At 40.3% G+C, this 21251-nt stretch overlaps 2 protein-coding genes and 1 non-coding gene across 4 annotated transcripts; 2 read left to right on the forward strand and 1 right to left on the reverse strand.

Moving 5' to 3' along the window:
* Window positions 1-246: 246 nt before the first annotated feature.
* Window positions 247-10031, forward strand: LOC148893244 (pancreatic secretory granule membrane major glycoprotein GP2). 2 transcript variants are annotated; one of them, XR_016116100.1, is made up of 10 exons: window positions 247-1053; window positions 1876-1964; window positions 2044-2148; window positions 4397-4557; window positions 5526-5661; window positions 6569-6663; window positions 7892-8060; window positions 8835-8949; window positions 9109-9235; window positions 9524-9656. XR_016116100.1 is itself a non-coding variant. In XM_089005223.1 (9 exons), exons 1-9 carry the CDS (start codon window positions 972-974, stop codon window positions 9694-9696), a joined length of 1125 nt encoding a protein of 374 aa, XP_088861349.1. In that variant the 5' UTR covers window positions 247-971; the 3' UTR covers window positions 9697-10031. The 2 variants fall into 2 exon arrangements, 1 of the variants encoding a protein (XP_088861349.1); XM_089005223.1 differs by lacking the exon at window positions 9109-9235 and having other exon boundaries at window positions 9524-10031.
* A 135-nt stretch (window positions 10032-10166) lies between these two features.
* On the reverse strand, window positions 10167-21227 carry otomp (otolith matrix protein). Its single transcript, XM_089005225.1, has 10 exons — window positions 21146-21227; window positions 19463-20181; window positions 19043-19179; window positions 18047-18149; window positions 17757-17942; window positions 16888-17062; window positions 16747-16814; window positions 11065-11249; window positions 10810-10981; window positions 10167-10699 (listed from the first exon to the last, which is right to left on the reverse strand). Exons 2-10 carry the CDS (start codon window positions 19545-19547, stop codon window positions 10689-10691), a joined length of 1122 nt encoding a protein of 373 aa, XP_088861351.1. The 5' UTR covers window positions 19548-20181; window positions 21146-21227; the 3' UTR covers window positions 10167-10688.
* On the forward strand, window positions 13242-13313 carry trnaa-ugc (transfer RNA alanine (anticodon UGC)). The gene has a single exon. It is a non-coding gene; the product is annotated as a tRNA-Ala (tRNA).
* Window positions 21228-21251: the final 24 nt, after the last annotated feature.

The raw sequence follows: 21251 nt of genomic DNA on the forward strand, positions 1-21251 counted from the left end.
GCTCCTTCAATGAATGAAAAAAGTTTTCCATATATAATAGAGGTAAAATCCGAGTTACGACCGGTGCAAGTTACAAGAGTTACAACCACCTGTACTTACGACCACCAGACTTTTTTTTTGTAATTTATTTTTTTACATTCTACGCCTGGTACCGCAACGCGCAAGCAGCCGGCGACGCGTACTACAATTTTGGCCAGCCAACATGTCACACACTCTCACAGCAATCTACTGCGTGACTACTCCGAGCGTGTTTGTTGGGCGACCTCTTCTGGCCGTTAGCAAGGAGAGCGGGGTAAATATAAAATGTATAAATGAAATGTACAGTAAACAGTTCAAGTAGAAAAGATGTTGCCGAGATGGTATCTGCACTCTATTGAGTGTAGTCACGCATTGCTGTGCAAGTGCGTGACATGCTGGCTGGCCAAAATTGTCATATGAGTTGCCGGCTGCTTGCGCGCTGCTGTGCCAGGCGGTCGTATGTACGGGTGGTCGTAACTCGTTAGCGCTTTGTACGCTTCTCATCATTTTCCTCCATTTTTCGTATTCTTTGCGCCTGTCTTCAAGTGAATAGTTTTATGATGCCATCCCGACAGCACACGTGCACTCTTCAGCCAACTTTCTTTTCTTACTACACCCCCTCCCCATTTTACCCCCTCCAGGGCTTCCCGACGCCCCATAAAGACCCCCCCTTTTTAAAGTCTGCTGACAAAGAACGTTAGCGTACATGGTTACCGCCGCACTTGTTGTTGTCGTAGCGTGTTTACAAAAAGAGGAGTTACCTCGGACGCCCCTGGGCTCCCCCTATTCACGCGCGGAATCTCATTGTTGGCCTCCGAAGTACATCATTCAAGATGGAGGGGGGGGGGGGGTCTTGTTTCGAGCTGTCCGGCGCCGGGCTGTTACGACAGCGGCATTCGGCAGTCGGCGCTTGAGGCGGTGGCCAAACGTTGCTTCCCAGGGGGAGATACAAGATGGCAAGTTTGCGTTGGACCTGGTTGCTCTTGACCTTGACACTCGTCTCCGCTCTAGGTGATCTGGAGACGTACGAACAAGGTGAGACCTTTCATTTTTTGACGTTTTATTTTTTAAACTAATTTTATAAAATTATTTTTATTATTGTTATTGTTATAGCTCGCTGTCTGGCTAGATATCTATTAGCTATGTATTAGCTAGCTAGCAGGCTTTCTATTTGAGTCAATTAGCTATATCACTATCTGGTTGCCTGGTAATCTAGCTAGCTATCTATTAGCGAACTAGCTAGCTTTCTATCTATTTGAGTTACTTCCGGGTTGAGTGAAGGCTGGCGCGTGTGGCTGCCGCTGCTCACCTGCAGAAAAAAAACTCCTGTGACTGTAAAGTGACCTTGAAAGTTTTGAAAGGCGCTTGGAAATGAAATTTATTATTATTATTATTATTATTATAGCTAGCTGTCTATTATAGCTAAATATTAGCTATCTACCTAGCTAGCTATCCATTAGCTGTCTGGCTATCTAGCTAGCTGTCTGGCCAGCTATCTATTAGCTATGTATTAGCTAGCTAGCAGGCTTTCTATCTATTTGAGTTACTTCCGGGTTGAGTGAAGGCTGGCGCGTGTGGCTGCCGCTGCTCACCTGCAGAACAAAACATCCTGTGACTTAAAGTGACCTTGAAAGTTTTGAAAGGCGCTTAGAGATGAAATGTATTGTTATTATTTAAAAAAGTAATTACTTTTTGAACAAAATGGCCACCATTTGCGTTGACTTTTCAATATTAATGAAAATGCAATTTTTTTTAGTGATTGGGGGCACATTGAACATGTTAAAGGGACTTTTTGACACAGTCATTTTACGGCGCAAGTGTGCAGGTGACATCCCTTGTCTTCATTCTTTCATTTAGAGCTGAACGAAACGGTCATTTGCACCAATGACCACATGGAAGTGATTATTCCCAGCGCTTACTTCCTGAACAAAGTTCCCCCCGTTTACGTAAGCCGTCGCACGTTCCCCTTTTTGATTTCCACGCAAACGCTATTTTTTTTTTTCATCTAACTATACTTGTTTCCAGGTCTGGGATTTGCATCTAAATGACCCCGACTGTCGAGGCGTGGAAGTGGGCGACGACTACGTCTTCAGCATTAAGAGCAACCTGTCCCATTGCGGAAGCATTATGGTAATTAATACGAGCTGTCAATCATTTGTTTCAAATTCGGATTGCGGATGTTGATTAATTAGTTTGTTGGTTGGCGTTTAGATTCCAAAATTGGGATTTAAACCTGCCTATCATTTACATCCAAAATACATTTTTTTAATTGTGTGAAATGAAGTTAGACCTCAACGCTTTTAGACTTAGCGTTGTCTAAATCGGTGAGTACTCAAAAAGTAAATACTTTTTAAGTATTGAATGTACGTATTCCAGCTATCTATCTAGCTGGCTACCTACCTAGCTGTCTAGCTGCCTACCTAGCGAGCTATTTGTTATCTATTAGCTATCTCGCGAGATAGATAGCTATATAGCTCACGTGATAGCTAGTGAGAGCTCGCGAGAGAGCTAGCTGTTATCTAGCGAGATAGCTATCGAGTTAGCTATTAGCTAGCGGCATAGCTAGCTATTAGCTGGATAGCTTTCTATCTATCTATTTGAGTTACCATATTCCCGGTTGAGTAAATGCTGGCGTATGTGGCTGGCCCTGCTCACTCACAGAAAAACCCACAGAAATCCTGTAGTATTGAATGTCTGTATTCCAGCTATCGAGCTATCTATCTAGCTGACTATCTGGCTCTCTAGCTAGCTAGCTATCCAGCTGGCTACCTCACTAGCTAGCTATTTGCGATCTATTAGCTATCTCGCTAACTAGCGAGATAGTTAGCTAGATAGGTAGCTTTTAGCTATCCAGCCTGCTATCTATTAGCTGGCTAGCTAGCTTTCTGTCTATCTATTTAAGTTACCGTATTCCGGGTTGAGTAAATGCTGGTGTGTGTGGCTGCCGCTGATCACCCACAGAAAAACTTACCCTGTGACTGTAAAGTGACCTTAAAAGTTTTGAAAGGTGTTTATAAATGAAATGTATTTTTAATATTATTATTAAATCCCAATGTGAGGCCTAAAATCCAGTTTGTGTTTAAAATTAGGGTTAGGGTTTGGATTTAGGGCGACAAGTAAACAGCCCCTCCAACTTGACGTTTAACTTTGTACCCCACGATAAAGACAAAGTGAGCTTTATGTCTTCATTATTGACAAATAAAATTCCCGCCGCTTGTCGGTGGTCCGATTTTACGACGCTGTGAAAGCCGCCCACCACCCATACACACAAACACTTGAAAAAAAATTGAATAATTAACGAGCGCTGGCATCAATTCTGACTAGCGAGTCTGGAAGTCAGACAAGCAAGAAGAAGCCCAGACAGAAAGTTAAGAAGAATGGTTGTGAGAAAATAGCGTCGCCCGTGTTTATGTCGGGTGTCGCCGCATTTGTCACTGAAACAACTGCTTGTACATGATTTACACTGAAATGTTGAACGTTTGTGCGCTACCCCCATCTTAGTCTCTTGTTCTCTTCAAATAAAAACACTTGTGGTTTTAAACTATTTGACTTTGGAGTGCCTGGACACTTGTCGAGATGTTAGCTAAGGAAGAAATAAAATACAAAAGCTGAGTTAGCTATGAGCGCAATTCTTCATTGGCTTGACTTTTCTTCATTCAGTGGAACCTCGATTCAATTTTTTTTTTGAGAGGCTCTCATTGCTCCTTAGAGTGCTCCTGGTTTAAAAAAATCGTTTATGTTCAGCGAAACAAAAACAATTTTAAAAACGCTTTTAATTACAGTGGCAACGTAAAATGGCCGCCCCGTGTCTTAAACTACGTGATCCAGATTGTGAGTCCATATAACTGTGGCAACGTAAAATGGCCGCCCCGTGGCTTAAACTACGTGATGCCGATTGTGAGTCCATCGAACAGTGGCAACGTAAAATGGCCGCCCCGTGGTCTAAACCAGTGGTCCCCGACCTTCTTTTGCGCCACGAATCGGTTTAATGTCAGACAATATTTTCATGGACCGGCGCATTAATGCAACAAAATAAAATGATAGATGATAGATAGAATGATACAATCATATTGGTAGTGACGATATTCCCATTGAAGGTAATGGAAAGTGTCGACATTAGCTTAGTATCACCATAAGCAACCAGCTCAAATTACATTTTTATATTTTATTAGAGTTACTAATTCCTGTTTAAATCTATAATGAGGTTTTCGGTTTAGGTTTCAAGCCGGTTGAAGAGTTGTGAGAGATTCAAGATGGGTTATAGTTTCAAGCCATAAAACAGAATGAGCGTTTTCAGTTAGTTAGCTAGTTGTGATGTGTTGCTAGGTGTTGGATATTGATGTATACTGTACGTTAATGTTTGTATTTCCTTAATCAGACGTCGGATGCCACTCACATCCTCTTCGTCAACACCATCCACAACAACCACACCGGCGTCATCACCAGGAATTATATCAACATCACCTTTGTGTGCCGCTACCCCATCAACTACATGGTGCAGCAGCCCAACGGCGAAAACATGATTCGTGTGGATGTCAGGTTAGCCTCTCTCTTCTCCTTCTTTCCTTTCTTTTAGTAATAATAATCATAATAATAATACATTTCATTTCTAAGCGCCTTTTCAAACCTCTCAAGGTCACGTTACAGTCATAGGATCGTTTTTTCTGCAGGTGGGAAGTGGCAGCCACATGCGCCAGCGTTCACTCAACCCGGAAGTAACTCATATAGATAGAAAGCTAGCCAGCCAGCTAGACAGTTAGCTAAATAGCTAGATAGCCATATAGCTAATGAATAGCCAGCTACATAGATAGATAACTAGACAGATAGATATATAGATAATAGATAGGTAACAGATAACAAATAAATATATAGCTAATAGATAGCAAATATATTGCCAGCCAGGTAGCTAGTTAATAGAAAAATGATAGCAAATAGATATCTAGCTAGGTAGCTCGACAGATAGCTAATAGAAAGCAAAAAGATAGCAAAATATAGCCCGCTACGTAGCTAGCAAATATATAGCAAATGGATAGCAAATAGATAGCTAGCTAGCTAGATAAAAAAATAGGTAGCAAATGGATAGCAAATAGATAGCCAGATAGGTAGCTAGCTAGATAGCAAATAGATAGCCAGATAGGTAGCTAGCTAGATAGCAAATAGATCGCCAGCTAGATAGCAAATGTATAGCAAATAGATCGCCAGCTAGGTAGCTAGCTAATAGATAGCAAATATATTGCCAGCTAGGTAGCTAGCTAATAGATAGAATATGGATAGCAAATAGATACACATAATTTAGGGCGTTAACAAAATCAAACCTGGGCCAGGAGAGCCCCCTTGTGGACAAATAGAAATTTACACCGGTGACAAAAAAACAAAACAATTGTAAATCTCTTCTTTCATGCCTTTTTTCTTCTACACGTAAGTACCTCGGGGTCTTTCGCTTCATCAACAAAATGTCTCTCGGCATCCCGGTGGTCCTTTGCGGTTAACTCTTCGCACGCCTGTAGGACCATCACGCTCAACACGGAGGACGGAAATTTCTCCGTGTCCATGTTGCTGTACAAGGACGAGGCCTTTGAAGACAAGTGGACCACCGTCCCCTCGCTCACCCTGGACGATGACATCTTCGTCAAAGTGTTCATGGTGAGACCGCCGACGGCATAACGGCTACGCTAGTACACAGAAGAGCTTCTTAGTGTCGATAATTATTGATATTTTTCCCTCTAAAAAATCACACAAACTTCACAGAGGCAAGTTAAACACCAGAATCGAACATAAGATCTCTGTACTGTGAGCTGGAGGTGTGGACCGGTTGCCCACCGTGCCGCCCACATGTAATATTGGAAAAAAATTGCATTGCATTAAAAAAAATGTTTCATTTACGTTCAAAACTTAAACATTTTCCCATTTTTACGCCAAATAATTCAACATTTTAAACAATTCTGCAGTTTTTATTCAGAAATCATTACACATGGCAAATTTACCGTATTTTCCACACTGTAAATCGCACAAAAGGTTTTAGTAATAATAATAAAAATAATAGTAATAATAATAATAATACATTACATTTTATGCGCCTTTCAAAGCTCTCAAGGTCACTTTACAGTCACAGGATAAGTTTATCTGTGGGTGAGCAGCGGCAGTCACACACGCCAGCATTTACTCAACCCGGAATAACTCAAATAGTTAGAAAGCTAGCTAGCTAATAAATAGCTAGCTAGGTAGCCTGCTAGATAGCCAGATAGCTAGTAAGATAGCTCATCCCACAATGAGGAAATTGTTAACACCACAAAATGTAAAAAAAAAAGATTATAAATCGGTATTTGTGTAAACAAAGACTCATTTTTTGTAATATCTTGAAGGAGCGCCTTATATTCCAGAAAATACAGTAATTTCCTGGCAATGCAAAACTATTTTCTTTTATTTTCTATATATATATATATATATATATATATATATATATATATATATATATATATATATATATATATATATATATATATATATACAGTATATATACAATGCTATATTTTTCATTGACTCCTCCCAGATTCCAGCTCACCTGACGTTACGCATGGAGAGATGCTGGGCCACACCCGCCAAGGATCCTTACAGCCACATTCAGTACACCTTCATTCGGGACAGGTTGGTGCCGAATTATGTCATCGGTGACAAGGAAACACAATTTCAGCGTTTTTATAGCTTCTACAAATCGCATAAGTGAATACCGATCCTGCGCTACGTCAAATGTTTTTCGGACGATAGAAGTTGCACAGAAACGTACACCAGCTAAAATTAGGTGTCCATAAATCCCATAAAAGTCCGTTAAATATGACTACCGGAATTATTTGAGTATAACGCGCATAATTTTCTACCTAAAAAAAGAACTCAACGTTTGGGTGCACGTTATAAACGAGTCCTGAGGAAAGAATTCTCATATACAGTGATACCTCGGTTTACGAACCCCTTGGCTTACGAACTTTTTGGTTTACGAACGTTACATTTATGAAAATTTTACCTTGGCATACGAACTTTTTTCGTACACGGTGCTGCCTCAAAGAGTGAGGTGTCGTTCGCGAACGAGCCCGTTCTTCTAACAACAAAATGGCAGCCGACTGTTTTTGTCCTCTATTCCCCGCCCCAGTCTTCAGTTAAAGCCACGTGATTGGTCAAGAACGCAGCAGTGGAGGGGGGGGGGCGTTTAAACATTAAAGAGAGCTAAACAGAACACAATTGATGAGGAACTAGATAAAATTATCACAGAGAAAGCACCTACAAGGGATCATTCCTCAAGATGGTGAAAGGTTACGTTCCTCATCAAGTGTTTAATGCTGATGAAACTCCATTCCATCAAGCCATCAACGACCATCACAAAGGTAAATAAAACGACTTTATTAATATACAGTACAGTTTATTTCTTTAATTATAATACCATCGCACATTTATTATACGTCAAATAAGGTATATTTTGTGTACTTTTAAGGCTTATTTAGTTGAAAAGTATATTTTATGGAAACCCGGGAACGGATTATTCCCATTTTAGTGGTTTGCTATGGGATTTTTTTTTTTTGAGATGCACACTTTTCGCCCGACACGCTCTGTCTGGGAACTAATTAAGTGTGTAAGTTGAGGTCTCAGTGTAAATGAAAATGTGAAACGGGGGCGTTTGTTTCTTCGCTCAGCCCACAATTGTTGATCATGTGATGGTGGAACAGAAAGGCCAGGGGTTAAATTTTCAACCGCCGCGGACGTCCTGACAACCAGGCAACATACAAATGTCTTGAACGTCACAATCCATCCGGATGGTCCCGTTTGTTTGCTTTTGTTTTCTTGACCACCCACCAACACCCCCTGCCTCCTCTACCTTCATCAGTTGCCCCGTGTTGACAAACCAAGAAACCCTGAGCGTCCTGAAGAACGGCCGCGGCGCCGACGCCACGTTCAGGATCCAAATGTTCAAGTTTGTGGGCGGCTCCTACGCCAACGTCTTCCTGCATTGCAACGTCCACATCTGCCACAACAACCCTGGCCTCTGCCAGCCGGTGAGTGTGTCCGCTTGATTTTTAACGCATGGACTGTCAATATGAATATCTAGCTAGCTATCTTGCTATTTAGCGATCTCGCTAGCTCTCTAACTAGCTAAATAGCTCTCTCTATAACGAGCTAAATAGCTAGCTATTTCACCATCTAGCTATATAGCTATCTATCTAGTTCTCTATCAAACTAGCGAGCTATCTCGCTAGCTCTCTATCTAGCTATCTCTCTATCTAACTATCTCGCTAGCTCTCCATCTATCTCGCTAGCTCTCTATCTAGGTATCTCACTAGTGCTCTATCTAGGTATCTCGCTAGCTCTCTAACTAGCTATCTCGCTATCTCTCTATCCAACTAGCCAAATAGCTAGCTATCTCACTATCTAGCGAGTTCTCTATCTAACTAGCCAAATAGCTAGCTATCTCGCTATCTATCTAGCTAGACAAATAGCAAGCTCACTATCTAGCTATCTCGCTAGCTCTCTATCTAGCTATCCCGCTAGCTCTCTATCTAACTAGGTAAATAGCTCTCTAGCTAGGTCTCTATATAACTAGCTTAATAGCTAGCTATCTATCTAGCTAACTCTCTATCTAGTTCTCTATCTCACGAGCCAAATCTCTCTCTCTAGCTAGCTCTCTAACTAGCCAAATAGCTATCTATCTATCTAGCTAGCTCTGTATCTATCTAGCTATCTATCCAGCTATTTATCTATCCATCTCATATTTATTTATTTACTTGTGTCTTTAATATTTTTCCGATTTATATTTTCACCGAATCTGCCAGAACTGCACGAGTGAAGATGTCCCGTTGAGGACGCGGCGGGACATTCCGCTGTCCCACACGGTGTCCTACGGTCCCATCAGACGACGGTCCAACGATAGCGAGAATCCTCGTTTAGGTACGTCCCTTAAAGCAGCTCCATTCGGGTGCGCTGTTCTCTACCAGCGGCCATGTTTTTTTGTGGTGTGTGTGTTACCATCTGTACACTTGATGCAAAAAGCTATAAACCCAGCTAAACAGAACATAATTGATGAGGAACAAGGTAAAATTATGGCAGAGAAAGCACCTACAAGGGATCATTCCTCAAGATGGTGAAAGAAGAATGTGACGTTCCTCATCAAGTGTTTAATGCTGAACGAAAGCGGCCACTCCATTCCATCAAGCCATCAACGACCATCACAAAGGTAAATAAAATGACTTTATTATACTGTACAGTTTATTTCTTTAATTATAATACCACAGGACATTTATGATACATAAAATAAGCTATAGTTTGTGTAGTTTTAAGAACATTAGAAAGTAGAAAATTATGTTTTATGGGGACCTGGGAACGGATTATTCTCATTTTAATGGTTTCCTATGGGACATTAATTTTTGGGATACACACTTTTTGCCTTACACACTCTGTCTGGGAACCAATTAAGTTTGTAAGCCAATGTATCACTGTATTTATGCTAATTTTTTCTGTCCAGGTGGACTACCAAGGGTGGAGACCTTCGTCCTGGGGGGGTTCCTGGTGGTCCTGCTTCTGGTCGCAGGGGTCTTCGGCAGACTATGGATTCGTTCCAGGCGCTTCTACCCGGCGGCGCGGGAGCCTCAGCTCACCTTGTCCAACGTGCATCGCATCTCCCAAGTGGCCTCATGAAGTCGGCGTTTTGCTTGATCACCATTTTGGAATTGAAGATTTGTCGTGAAATCGTCTGTGCTTCGTAATCGAGCGAAGGACTGGAAGACCTCGTGGTCCAACTTTGTTTTAGAAGAATGTTTTTCTCGATTTTGTCGGCGGAGTAGAAATCCAATTGGCACTTTTTCCTCGGTCGCTCTGGTTCATTTCTCAGATCAGATTTGCCCCAGCTCGTTTTTAACTCATTCACTGCCATTCGCAATTTTTTTTCAGAAACTGAAAATATGACGTATCGCCATTCCCAAATCTGTTCGGGTTTTGTTTTTTCTTGCAGATAAAGCGCCGGTCAGACCCCCGGCAATGTTTTTCCTTTTCCACTAGGTGGCAGCATTTTACATTTGTCCATATTAGCGCTTTGTTACAGCTTCAGTGGCTGTTTAAGCGCTACTTAAACCAATATGTATGTACAGGTAACATCCGACTTACGACCAGCTCGACTTACGACCACCCGTACTTACGACCACGACCTCCAAACCCTATTTTAAAAATCTACGCCTGGCACCGCTATGCGCTAGCAGGCCGGCAACAGGTTCGACAATTTTGGCCAGCCGGCCAGCATCTCACGCTCGCACAGCAATCGACCGCGTGATGGCACCAGCGGGTTTGCGAGTCATTTAGCCACCGAGTCTCGATTAAACATTTTGAATGGGTTTCAACTTACGACCATTTTGACTTACGACCGATTGATCGGAACGGAACTCGGTCTTAAGTCAGATGTTACCTGTATTGCATTGTATTTTGGACAGCCGCCCCCATTTCAAGCTCAGATAACTCCTGCCACTATTATAACGTGTTGCCGTGTGACTCATCAAGTAATGCTCTTTTCCCTTTTAAAAAAGAGAAAAAAATGTTTTTTTTTAATTCGTCAAACGTATCGTGTAACCGCCATGGGACAACTTTGAAGAGCTAAAGTTGTGAATGGATGCTCGCTAACACAAAAGTAGGGCAATTCATCAGCAGAAGCCTGTTGGAAAACAAAAACGCACCCAAAAATAACATTAAAAAATCTCCTGTCATTCAAAAAAAACATAAAATATGCAACCCGAAATGTTCCCTATCGCACCCAAAGCTGACCTTCACACTCGAAGGCTTGCAAGGCGCTGGTATAGGAGGGGCCCAGCCAGGAGGTGAAGCCCCCGAGCACCCTCAGCAGGTAACGGGTGGAGTCGCTAAACATCACGTCAGCGTCGGAGTAGCCGGAAGAGCCGAACATGCTAAAGCCGTCGGTAGCGTTAGCAAACATGTTCTACAAAAGGGAAGCAAGAACAGGAAATGTAATGGCGGATCATGCAAAGATGGACAAACAGGAAAGGAATTTGAAAAGATGACCTGCAGTCGTTCCAGGAACTTCCAGACGCGGCACTTGTCCTTCGGGCGCACCACCACGCCGTTGGCGGGCACAGCCGCCAGGTGGCAGCGCCGGAAGTCCTCCAGGTCGGCTCCGGTGCCGTCGGGGCAAAGGAGCTTCAGGTCCTCGGCCTCCACGTCCAAAGCCCACGAGTCCTGGTTCTTGCCTGAGGCAGGATTGAAGAAGGTTGCGGCGTGACCATGTATGAGCATGGATAGTAAGGCGTTTTTAGCCCAAAAAACGACCATTTATAGTAAGGCGTTTTTACCCCAAAAAACGACCATGTATAATAAGGCGTTTTTCACCGAAAAAAACGACCATGTATAGTAAGGCGTTTTTAGCCGAAAAAACGACCATGTATAGTAAAGTATTTTTTTACCCCAAAAAACAACCATGTATAGTAAGGCATTTTTTTACCCAAAAAAACGACCATGTATAGTAAGGCGTTTTTCACCGAAAAAAAACGACCATTTATAGTAAGGCGTTTTTAGCCGAAAAAAACGACCATGTATAGTAGGGCATTTTTAGGCCGAAAAAAACGACCATTTATAGTAAGGCGTTTTTAGCCGAAAAAAACGACCATGTATAGTAAGGCGTTTTTAGCCGAAAAAAAACGACCATTTATAGTAAGGCGTTTTTAGCCGAAAAAAACGACCATGTATAGTAAGGCGTTTTTAGCCGAAAAAAAACGACCATTTATAGTAAGGCGTTTTTCACCGAAAAAAACGACCATTTATAGTAAGGCGTTTTTAGCCGAAAAAACGACCATGTATAGTAAGGCGTTTTTACCCCAAAAAACGACCATGTATAGTAAGGCGTTTTAGCCGAAAAATCGACCATGTATACTAAGGCGTTTTTCACACAAAAAAACGACCATTTATAAAGGGGTTTTTAGCCAAAAAAAACGACCATCTATATTAAGGCGTTCTTAGACGAAAAAACGAGCATGTATAGTAAGGCATTTTTTTACCCGAAAAAACGACCATGTATAGTAAGGCGTTTTTAGCCTAAAAATCGACCATGTATAGTAAGGCGTTTTTAGCCCAAAAAACGACCATTTATAGTAAGGCGTTTTTAGCCGAAAAAACGACCATGTATAGTAAGGCGTTTTTACCCTAAAAAACAACCATGTATAGTAAGGCATTTTTTTACCCAAAAAAACGACCATGTATAGTAAGGCGTTTTTCACCGCAAAAAAACGACCATTTATAGTAAGGCGTTTTTAGCCGAAAAAAACTACCATGTATAGTAAGGCGTTTTTAGCTGAAAAAAACCACCATGTATAGTAGGGCATTTTTAGGCCGAAAAAAACGACCATTTATAGTAAGGCGTTTTTAACCGAAAAAAACGACCATGTATAGTAAGGCGTTTTTAGCCGAAAAATCGACCATGTATAGTAAGGCGTTTTTAGCCCAAAAAACGACCATTATAGTAAGGCGTTTTTAGCCCAAAAAACGACCATGTTTAGTAAGGCTTTTTTTTACCCAAAAAATCGACCATGTATAGTAAGGCGTTTTTACCCCAAAAAACGACCATGTATAGTAAGGCGTTTTTTCACTGAAAAAAAAACGACCATTTATAGTAAGGCGTTTTTACCCCAAAAAACGACTATGTATAGTAAGGCATTTTTAGGCCGAAAAAAACGACCATTTATAGTAAGGCGTTTTTAGCCGAAAAATCGACCATGTATAGTAAGGCGTTTTTAGCCCAAAAAACGACCATGTTTAGTAAGGCATTTTTTTACCCGAAAAATCGACCATGTATAGTAAGGCGTTTTTACCCCAAAAAACGACCATGTATAGTAAGGCGTTTTTTCACCGAAAAAAAAAACGACCATTTATAGTAAGGCGTTTTTACCCCAAAAAACGACCATGTATAGTAAGTCTGTGTAAGCTCTCAGTCGTACAGGAGTGGTCCATCGATGAGAAGGTTTCTTCAGCCGTCATCTGTACAAAAGTGAAGGTTTCGGACGTTTCGCCTCCTATCCAAGAGGCTTCGTCAGCGAACTAAAGTATAGTAAGGCATTTTTTTTACCCTAAAAAACGACCATGTATAGTAAGGCGTTTTTAGCCTAAAAAAACGACCATGTATAGTAAGGCATGTTTTTAGCCGAAAAAAACCGACCATGTATAGTAAGGCATTTTCCATCCCATTGAATGGGGGTGTAGCTCAGTGTTAGAACGCATGCTTTGCATGTATGAGGCCCTGGGTTCAATCCCCAGCATCTCCATTTTTGTGTGTGGGACTATCAAAGGCTTTTTTTATTCCTCTTGAAAAATGACAATCTATAGTAAAGCGTTTTTCACCGAAAAAAACGACCATTTATAGTAAGGCGTTTTTAGCCGAAAAAACGACCATGTATAGTAAGGCATTTTTAGCCCAAAAAACGACCATGTATAGTAAGGCATTTTTTTACCCTAAAAAACGACCATGTATAGTATGGCGTTTTTAGCCGAAAAAAACGACCATGTATAGTAAGGCGTTTTTAGCCCAAAAAACGACCATGTATAGTAAGGCATTTTTTTTACCCTAAAAAACGACCATGTATAGTAAGGCGTTTTTAGCCGAAAAAACGACCATGTATAGTAAGGCGTTTTTAGCCGAAAAAAACGACCATTTATAGTAAGGCGTTTTTAGCTGAAAAAAACGCCCATGTATAGTAAGGCGTTTTTAGCCCAAAAAACGACCATGTATAGTAAGGCATTTTTTTTACCCTAAAAAACGACCATGTATAGTAAGGCGTTTTTAGCCGAAAAAACGACCATGTATAGTAAGGCGTTTTTCACCGAAAAAAACGACCATTTATAGTAAGGCGTTTTTAGCTGAAAAAAACGCCCATGTATAGTAAGGCGTTTTTAGCCGAAAAAACGACCATGTATAGTAAGGCATTTTTTTTTACCCTAAAAAACGACCATGTATAGTAAGGCGTTTTTAGCCGAAAAAACGACCATGTATAGTAAGGCGTTTTTCACCGAAAAAAACGACTATTTATAGTAAGGCGTTTTTCACCGAAAAAAAACGACCATTTATAGTAAGGCGTTTTTAGCCGAAAAAAACGACCATGTATAGTAAGGCGTTTTTCACCGAAAAAAACGACCATGTATAGTCAGGCGTTTTTACCCCAAAAAACGACCATGTATAGTAAGGCATTTTTTTACCCTAAAAAACGACCATGTATAGTAAGCCGTTTTTACCCCAAAAAACAACCATGTATAGTAAGGCATTTTTTTTACCCTAAAAATACGACCATGTATAGTATGGCGTTTTTAGCCGAAAAAAACGACCATGTATAGTAAGGCGCTTTTAGCCCAAAAAACGACCATGTATAGTAAGGCATTTTTTTTACCCTAAAAAACGACCATGTATAGTAAGGCGTTTTTAGCCGAAAAAACGACCATGTATAGTAAGGCGTTTTTCACCGAAAAAAACGACCATTTATAGTAAGGCGTTTTTAGCTGAAAAAAACGCCCATGTATAGTAAGGCGTTTTTAGCCGAAAAAACGACCATGTATAGTAAGGCATTTTTTTTACCCTAAAAAACGACCATGTATAGTAAGGCGTTTTTAGCCGAAAAAACGACCATGTATAGTAAGGCGTTTTTCACCGAAAAAAACGACCATTTATAGTAAGGCGTTTTTAGCCGAAAAAACGACCATGTATAGTAAGGCATTTTTTTTACCCTAAAAAACGACCATGTATAGTAAGGCGTTTTTAGCCGAAAAAACGACCATGTATAGTAAGGCGTTTTTCACCGAAAAAAACGCCCATGTATAGTAAGGCGTTTTTAGACGAAAAAACGACCATGTATAGTAAGGCATTTTTTTTACCCTAAAAAACGACCATGTATAGTAAGGCGTTTTTCACCGAAAAAAAACGACCATTTATAGTAAGGCGTTTTTAGCCGAAAAGAACGACCATGTATAGTAAGGCGTTTTTCACCGAAAAAAACGACCATGTATAGTCAGGCGTTTTTACCCCAAAAAACGACCATGTATAGTAAGGCATTTTTTTACCCTAAAAAACGACCATGTATAGTAAGGCGTTTTTCACCGAAAAAAAAACGACCATTTATAGTAAGGCGTTTTTAGCCGAAAAAACGTCCATGTATAGTAAGGCATGTTTTTAGCCGAAAAAAAACGACCATGTATAGTCAGGCATTTTTACCCCAAAAAACGACCATGTATAGTAAGGCATTTTTTTACCCTAAAAAACGACCATGTATATATAGTAAGGCGTTTTTCACCGAAAAAAATCGACCATGTATAGTCAGGCGTTTTTACCCCAAAAAACGACCATGTATAGTAAGGCATTTTTTTTACCCTAAAAAGCGACCATGTATAGTAAGGCGTTTTTAGCCTAAAAAACGACCATGTATAGTAAGGCATGTTTTAAGCCGAAAAAAAACGACCATGTATAGTAAGGCGTTTTTAGCGGAAAAAAAACGACCATTTATAGTAAGGCGTTTTTAGCTGAAAAAACGACCATGTATAGTAAGGCATTTTTTTTACCCTAAAAAGCGACCATGTATAGTAAGGCATGTTTTTAGCCGAAAAAAACGACCATTTATAGTAAGGCGTTTTTAGCCGAAAAAACTATCATGGATAGTAAGGCATTTTTGACCCGAAAAAACGACCATGTATAGTAAGGCGTTTTTAGCCAAAAACGACCATGTATAGTAAGGCATTTTTTTTACCCTATAAAAAACGACCATGTATAGTAAGGGATTTTTTTTACCCTAAAAAGCGACCATGTATAGTAAGGCGTTTTTAGCCGAAAAAACGTCCATGTATAGTAAGGCATTTTTTTTACCCTAAAAAGCGACCATGTATAGTAAGGCGTTTTTAGCCGGAAAAAACGCCCATGTATAGTAAGGCGTTTTTCACCGAAAAAAAACGACCATTTATAGTAAGGCGTTTTTAGCCGAAAAAAACGACCATGTATAGTAAGGCATTTTTTTACCCGAAAAAAACGACCATTTATAGTAAGGCGTTTTTAGCCGAAAAAACGTCCATGTATAGTAAGGCATGTTTTTACCCAAAAAAACGACCATGTATAGTAAAGCATTTTTTTACCCAAAAAAACGACCATGTATAGTAAGGCGTTTTTCACCGAAAAAAACGACCATTTATAGTAAGGCGTTTTTTTACCCTAAAAAACGACCATGTATAGTAAGGCGTTTTTCACCGAAAAAAAACCGACCATTTATAGTAAGGCGTTTTTAGCCGAAAAAAACGACCATGTATAGTAAGGCATTTTTTTACCCGAAAAAACGACCATTTATAGTAAGGCGTTTTTAGCCGAAAAAACGTCCATGTATAGTAAGGCATGTTTTTAGCCGAAAAAAAAACGACCATTTATAGTAAGGCGTTTTTAGCCGAAAAAACGTCCATGTATAGTAAGGCATGTTTTTAGCCGAAAAAAAACGACCATTTATAGTAAGGCGTTTTTAGCCGAAAAAAACGACCATGTATAGTATGGCATTTTTTTACCCGAAAAAAACGACCATTTATAGTAAGGCGTTTTTAGCCGAAAAAAACGACCATTTATAGTAAGGCGTTTTTAGCTGAAAAAACGACCATGTATAGTAAGGCGTTTTTTTTACCCTAAAAAGCGACCATATAAATGCAGTCAACCAGTCAACTCAGTGCATTTTCAATACTCACCATCCAAATTGTCAAAGACGGTGGTGTGTTTGACAAAAGCCACGTCGCCGAGGTTCTCTGCTACGCACCTTGCAAAGAAAAAAAAAAAAAAACGTGTTGCACGGGACACAGCGCTTGTCGAAGTGAGCGGCGGCGGCGTACCTCAGGGCGCCCGCCTCGCCGTAGTGCCTCTCGCGAGGGTTGCTGGCGCAGATGTGTCGATCGTTGTCATCGCCGATGCAGGCCTCGCACAAGTTCTTTGGGTTGTTGCCTCGCGGGTCGTGTTGGGGGTCTTTGATGCCGGGCACACAGCTGTAGCCGAACAGGTTGCCCACCGCTGGGGCCAAAGTAGATTAAAATTATATTCAAAATACTGGAATTGAACTATGTATAATCATAATCATAATCATAATAATAATAATAATAATAATAATAATAGTAAATATCAAACATGAATATTACTGAACAAAAATTTAATGTTTAAATCAAGCAAATAACACAAATAAAAATATATAGATAATAATTATTTATATTTTTTAAGAAATCATAAAATACAGAAAATTACTCAAAGATTAAAATTATATTCAATACTGGAATTGAACTATGTATAATAATAATAATAATAATAATAATAATAATAATAATAATAATAATAATAATTATTATTATTATTATTATTATTATTATTATAGTAAATATCAAACATTAATATTACTGAACAACACTTAAATGTTTAAATCAAGTAAATAACACAAATAAAAAAATATACAATTTTATGGATTGTAAAAAATATTACAAAAAAGTGAGTTTGTAACATAAAAGATTGAACAATATTGTGTTGGCCATTTGCAAAATAAAAAAAAAAATGTAATAATAATAATACAAAACAAAACAAAACAACAACAACAAAACAAAATAACAAAAACAAAAAAAACAAAAACAAAAACAAAAACAAAACAAAACAAAACAAAACAAAACAAAACAAAACAAAACAAAACAAAACAAAACAAAACAAAACAGGTGTTTCTTACCGCGTGGGAAGTTGCACTGGTGTCCCGGGCTGATCTGCGAGGTATTGAGCAGATATCCGACGGGCACGGTCCAACCCACCGTGGTTCGGATGCCCGGGTGGCACGAGCTGCGTTCGTGCATCTCCAGCAAGGACAAATCGGACGAAGATCGGCGAGCCAACGCCACCACGTAGTAGCTGACGCCATCTGGCCCGTCGGGACGAGAGGAGGACTCGTGTGGGTGAAACTTTAGAAACTTGGGTTTTTCTGTTCAATTGAGATGAGTCGTCACGTGTCAAGTGCTTTCTTACCCACGCCATTGAGGGACTCCCCGGCCGCCACCTCCAGGCCGTGACACAAGCCTGCGGCGTAGATGTCATCCGCAAACATGGAGGCCGCGTCGGCGCTCCCATTCTGAAGGAAAACAAACAAACAAACAAACACAAATACGACACTGTTGATTTTTAACAAGAATTTAAAAAAATACACCCATGAATATAGATAGCTAGCTAGCTAGATAGCTAAAAATGGCTAGCTAGATAGCTAGATAGCTAAAAATGGCTAGCAAGATAGCGAGATAGCTAAAAATGGCTAGCTAGATAGCTAAAAATGGCTAGCAAGATAGCGAGATAGCTAAAAATTGCTAGCTAGATAGCTAAAAATGGCTAGCAAGATAGCTAGCAAGATAGCTAGATAGCTAAAAATGGCTAGCTAGATAGTTAAAAATGGCTAGCTAGATAGCTAAAATATCTAGCTAGCTATCTTAGCTAAAATGGCTAGCTAGCTAGATAATTAAAAATGGCTAGCTAGCTAGATAGCTAAAAATGGCTAGCTAGATAGATAGCTAAAGATGGCTAGCTAGATAGCTAAAAATAACTAGCTAGCTATCTAAAAATGGCTAGCTAGATAGCTAAAAATGGCCTGCTAGATAGCTAAAAATGGCTAGCTAGATAGCTAAAAATGGCTAGCTAGATAATTAAAAATGGCTAGCTAGCTAGATAGCTAAAAACGTCTAGATAGCTAGATAGCTAAAATGTCTAGGTAGCTAGATAGCTAAAATGGCTAGCTAGATAGATAGCTAAAAATGGCTAGCTAGCTAGGTAGGTAGCTAGCTAGGTAGGTAAATAATAATAATAATAATAATACAATTCATTTATAAGCGCCCTTTAAAACTCTCAATGACTTTACAGCCACAGGATTCTGTTTTTCTGCAGGTGAGCAGTGGCAGCCAGACGCGCCAGCGCTCATCAACCCGGAAGTAAAACAAATTAACTATTATTATTATTATTTTGTTGTTGTCGACATACTTGTATTTTCTTCATGCAGTCTCTGGCGTTGAGGCCTCGCACGCATCGCAAAGTCCCTCGGATATTCCGAGCCGTGGCGTTCCCGGACAGGTCGGCGCACTTCTGCTCCTCGGCGTCCGATATGACGCACCAGGACACTTTGGCGCGGAAATACATCCAATAATAAAGGTTAAAAGAGGAACGTTGTCGTTTCATCTTGTAAGGTGTCAAATATAAGGCCCCGGGGGCCAGATTTGGCTCAGTCCCATGATTTTATATGGCCCGTGAAAGCTAATCAAACATGATAATTTATGCGATTCATGCTAAAATCGGAACTAAAAAATGTTGTGAATTTAAAGACGATGAAATTTTCAGTGCAATTGATTGATTTTTTTTTTAATTCATAAGCAAACAACAACAACAAAATGGAGATGCTCCTACCTGTTGTTTTGGGATTAGCGACAGCGCTAACAGAAAGCAAGTGCAGCACCAACATCCAAATTGACGTTGTCCCGAAAAGCTCCATGGCTACTCTGGTCAGGCCACTCAGGATGCAAATGCATCAGGATTTCACCGCAGGGCTACTGGGGGGCGTTTTTTGGGGAGGGGGGCGAGGAAAAAAAGTTGCTCAAGCGAAAATCTTAGACCACATTATTCCCGGTGCCAAATCCGACTTCCATCAATGCTATAGGATAGCCGAGATAGTGTTTCCCCTTCACTTACTTTTTCACGTAGACCGGGTGGGGGGTTGCTTCAGGTCACTAAAAGCAGACTGTGAGTCTTTAATTAAGAGGGGGGGGGGGAGTGCGGACAATGTGGCTCTGTGAAGAGGACAGTTAGCGATAGGCTAGCGAAAGTATTAGCAGCGCGCTAGCAAATGTATTAGCACTGCTGTTGTTACACCTTGACGGATACACAAAGCAAAATGGCGCATCTGATTTAGTGACGGCCGTGAGATAACGTGAGTTATTTGGCTGGAAAATTATTTTCCGATTCAAATTGAGTTTCTGGATGTCCCCGAGTATATTTTTTTTACACAAGAGAAAGGAGGTTGAAATTAATACCGTTTGAGTTGTAGGGGCCCCGGTCGAGACATGAAAGGGTCCATTGTTTTAGTGCAACTTCGAGGAGAACATTTGGGAGGTTTTTCTCATACGATCCTGAAATGCACACAAGAGCAAAAAAAAAAGGAAGTTCCGAACGTGCTTCTGAAATCGCACCCGCTCTCAAACACTCCCACATTGAACAATCTGCAGTTTATCCCCACTCAAATCCGGAATAAATAATTGCATGCTTTTATTTTGTATTTATTATTTTCAGTGTGGGCAGCGCGGTGGCGAGTGGTTAGCACGTCCACCTCACGCCATGCAGAAGTCATCGTTTAAAAACAAAGTGTATGAATAATTTTGTCTTTTCATTTGTCCGAATGATAGTAATTTATATGCACCTTTATACAGTGATCCCTCGCTACTCCGCGGTTCACAGATTGCAGATTTTTTTTCCAGCGGTGAAAAACGTTCAGAATGTAAAAAAAATGGCAAATGACTCAGAGGTTTTGTACATGGCTGTCGCTTGATTGGTTCCACGCGCTCACGTCATCTAATATCAGCACGATATCTCTTTTTTTTAAACAACAATATTTACCACATGTATGTCTTTTTGTTTGTTTTCGTTATCATCTTTAGAATAGTGTATCAAATGAGATTTTTTTTTTTCGTTTTTAAACCGAGCCTTACGCTGGGTTGCCAGGTTTGTTTATCGCCAGTTTCATGTTCAATACCTTCTTGGGGGGGAAGGGATAGGCGGGGGCACACAGGTAATTTTACAATGGGCTGCTTTTTATTTCAACTGTGCTGTCGTGCTAGTACACGTTTTTCATCATTGACAAAATAATTAATAAAATCTCATAAAACCTGGTTTAAAAAATGACCAAGTTACGTCTGGAATTCAATCGCAGTGTATTGGCTTTAATGGCAACTTTGTCCCTTCCAACATGGCCGCAAATTATGCACGTCGGGCTTTGCTCCCGCCCGCTGGCTTATCGGCATGTGATCATTCGATGGACTCATTTAGTATTTTTGGAGTGGGAATGTTCGTGTACATAGTCGACAAAAACTGCCTTACCTTCAACCTTAAAGAAAAAGTGTTCCTTTATCGCAATTTGGACACGCCGCGTTTCAGTCATTGTGGCAGTCACCGGCCCACAATGCACTTGGGTTACTGTGACGTC

This window comes from Hippocampus bargibanti, linkage group LG09, assembly GCF_051943395.1.
Source record: "Hippocampus bargibanti isolate YZ-2025 linkage group LG09, ASM5194339v1, whole genome shotgun sequence".
Lineage (NCBI taxonomy): Eukaryota > Metazoa > Chordata > Actinopteri > Syngnathiformes > Syngnathidae > Hippocampus > Hippocampus bargibanti.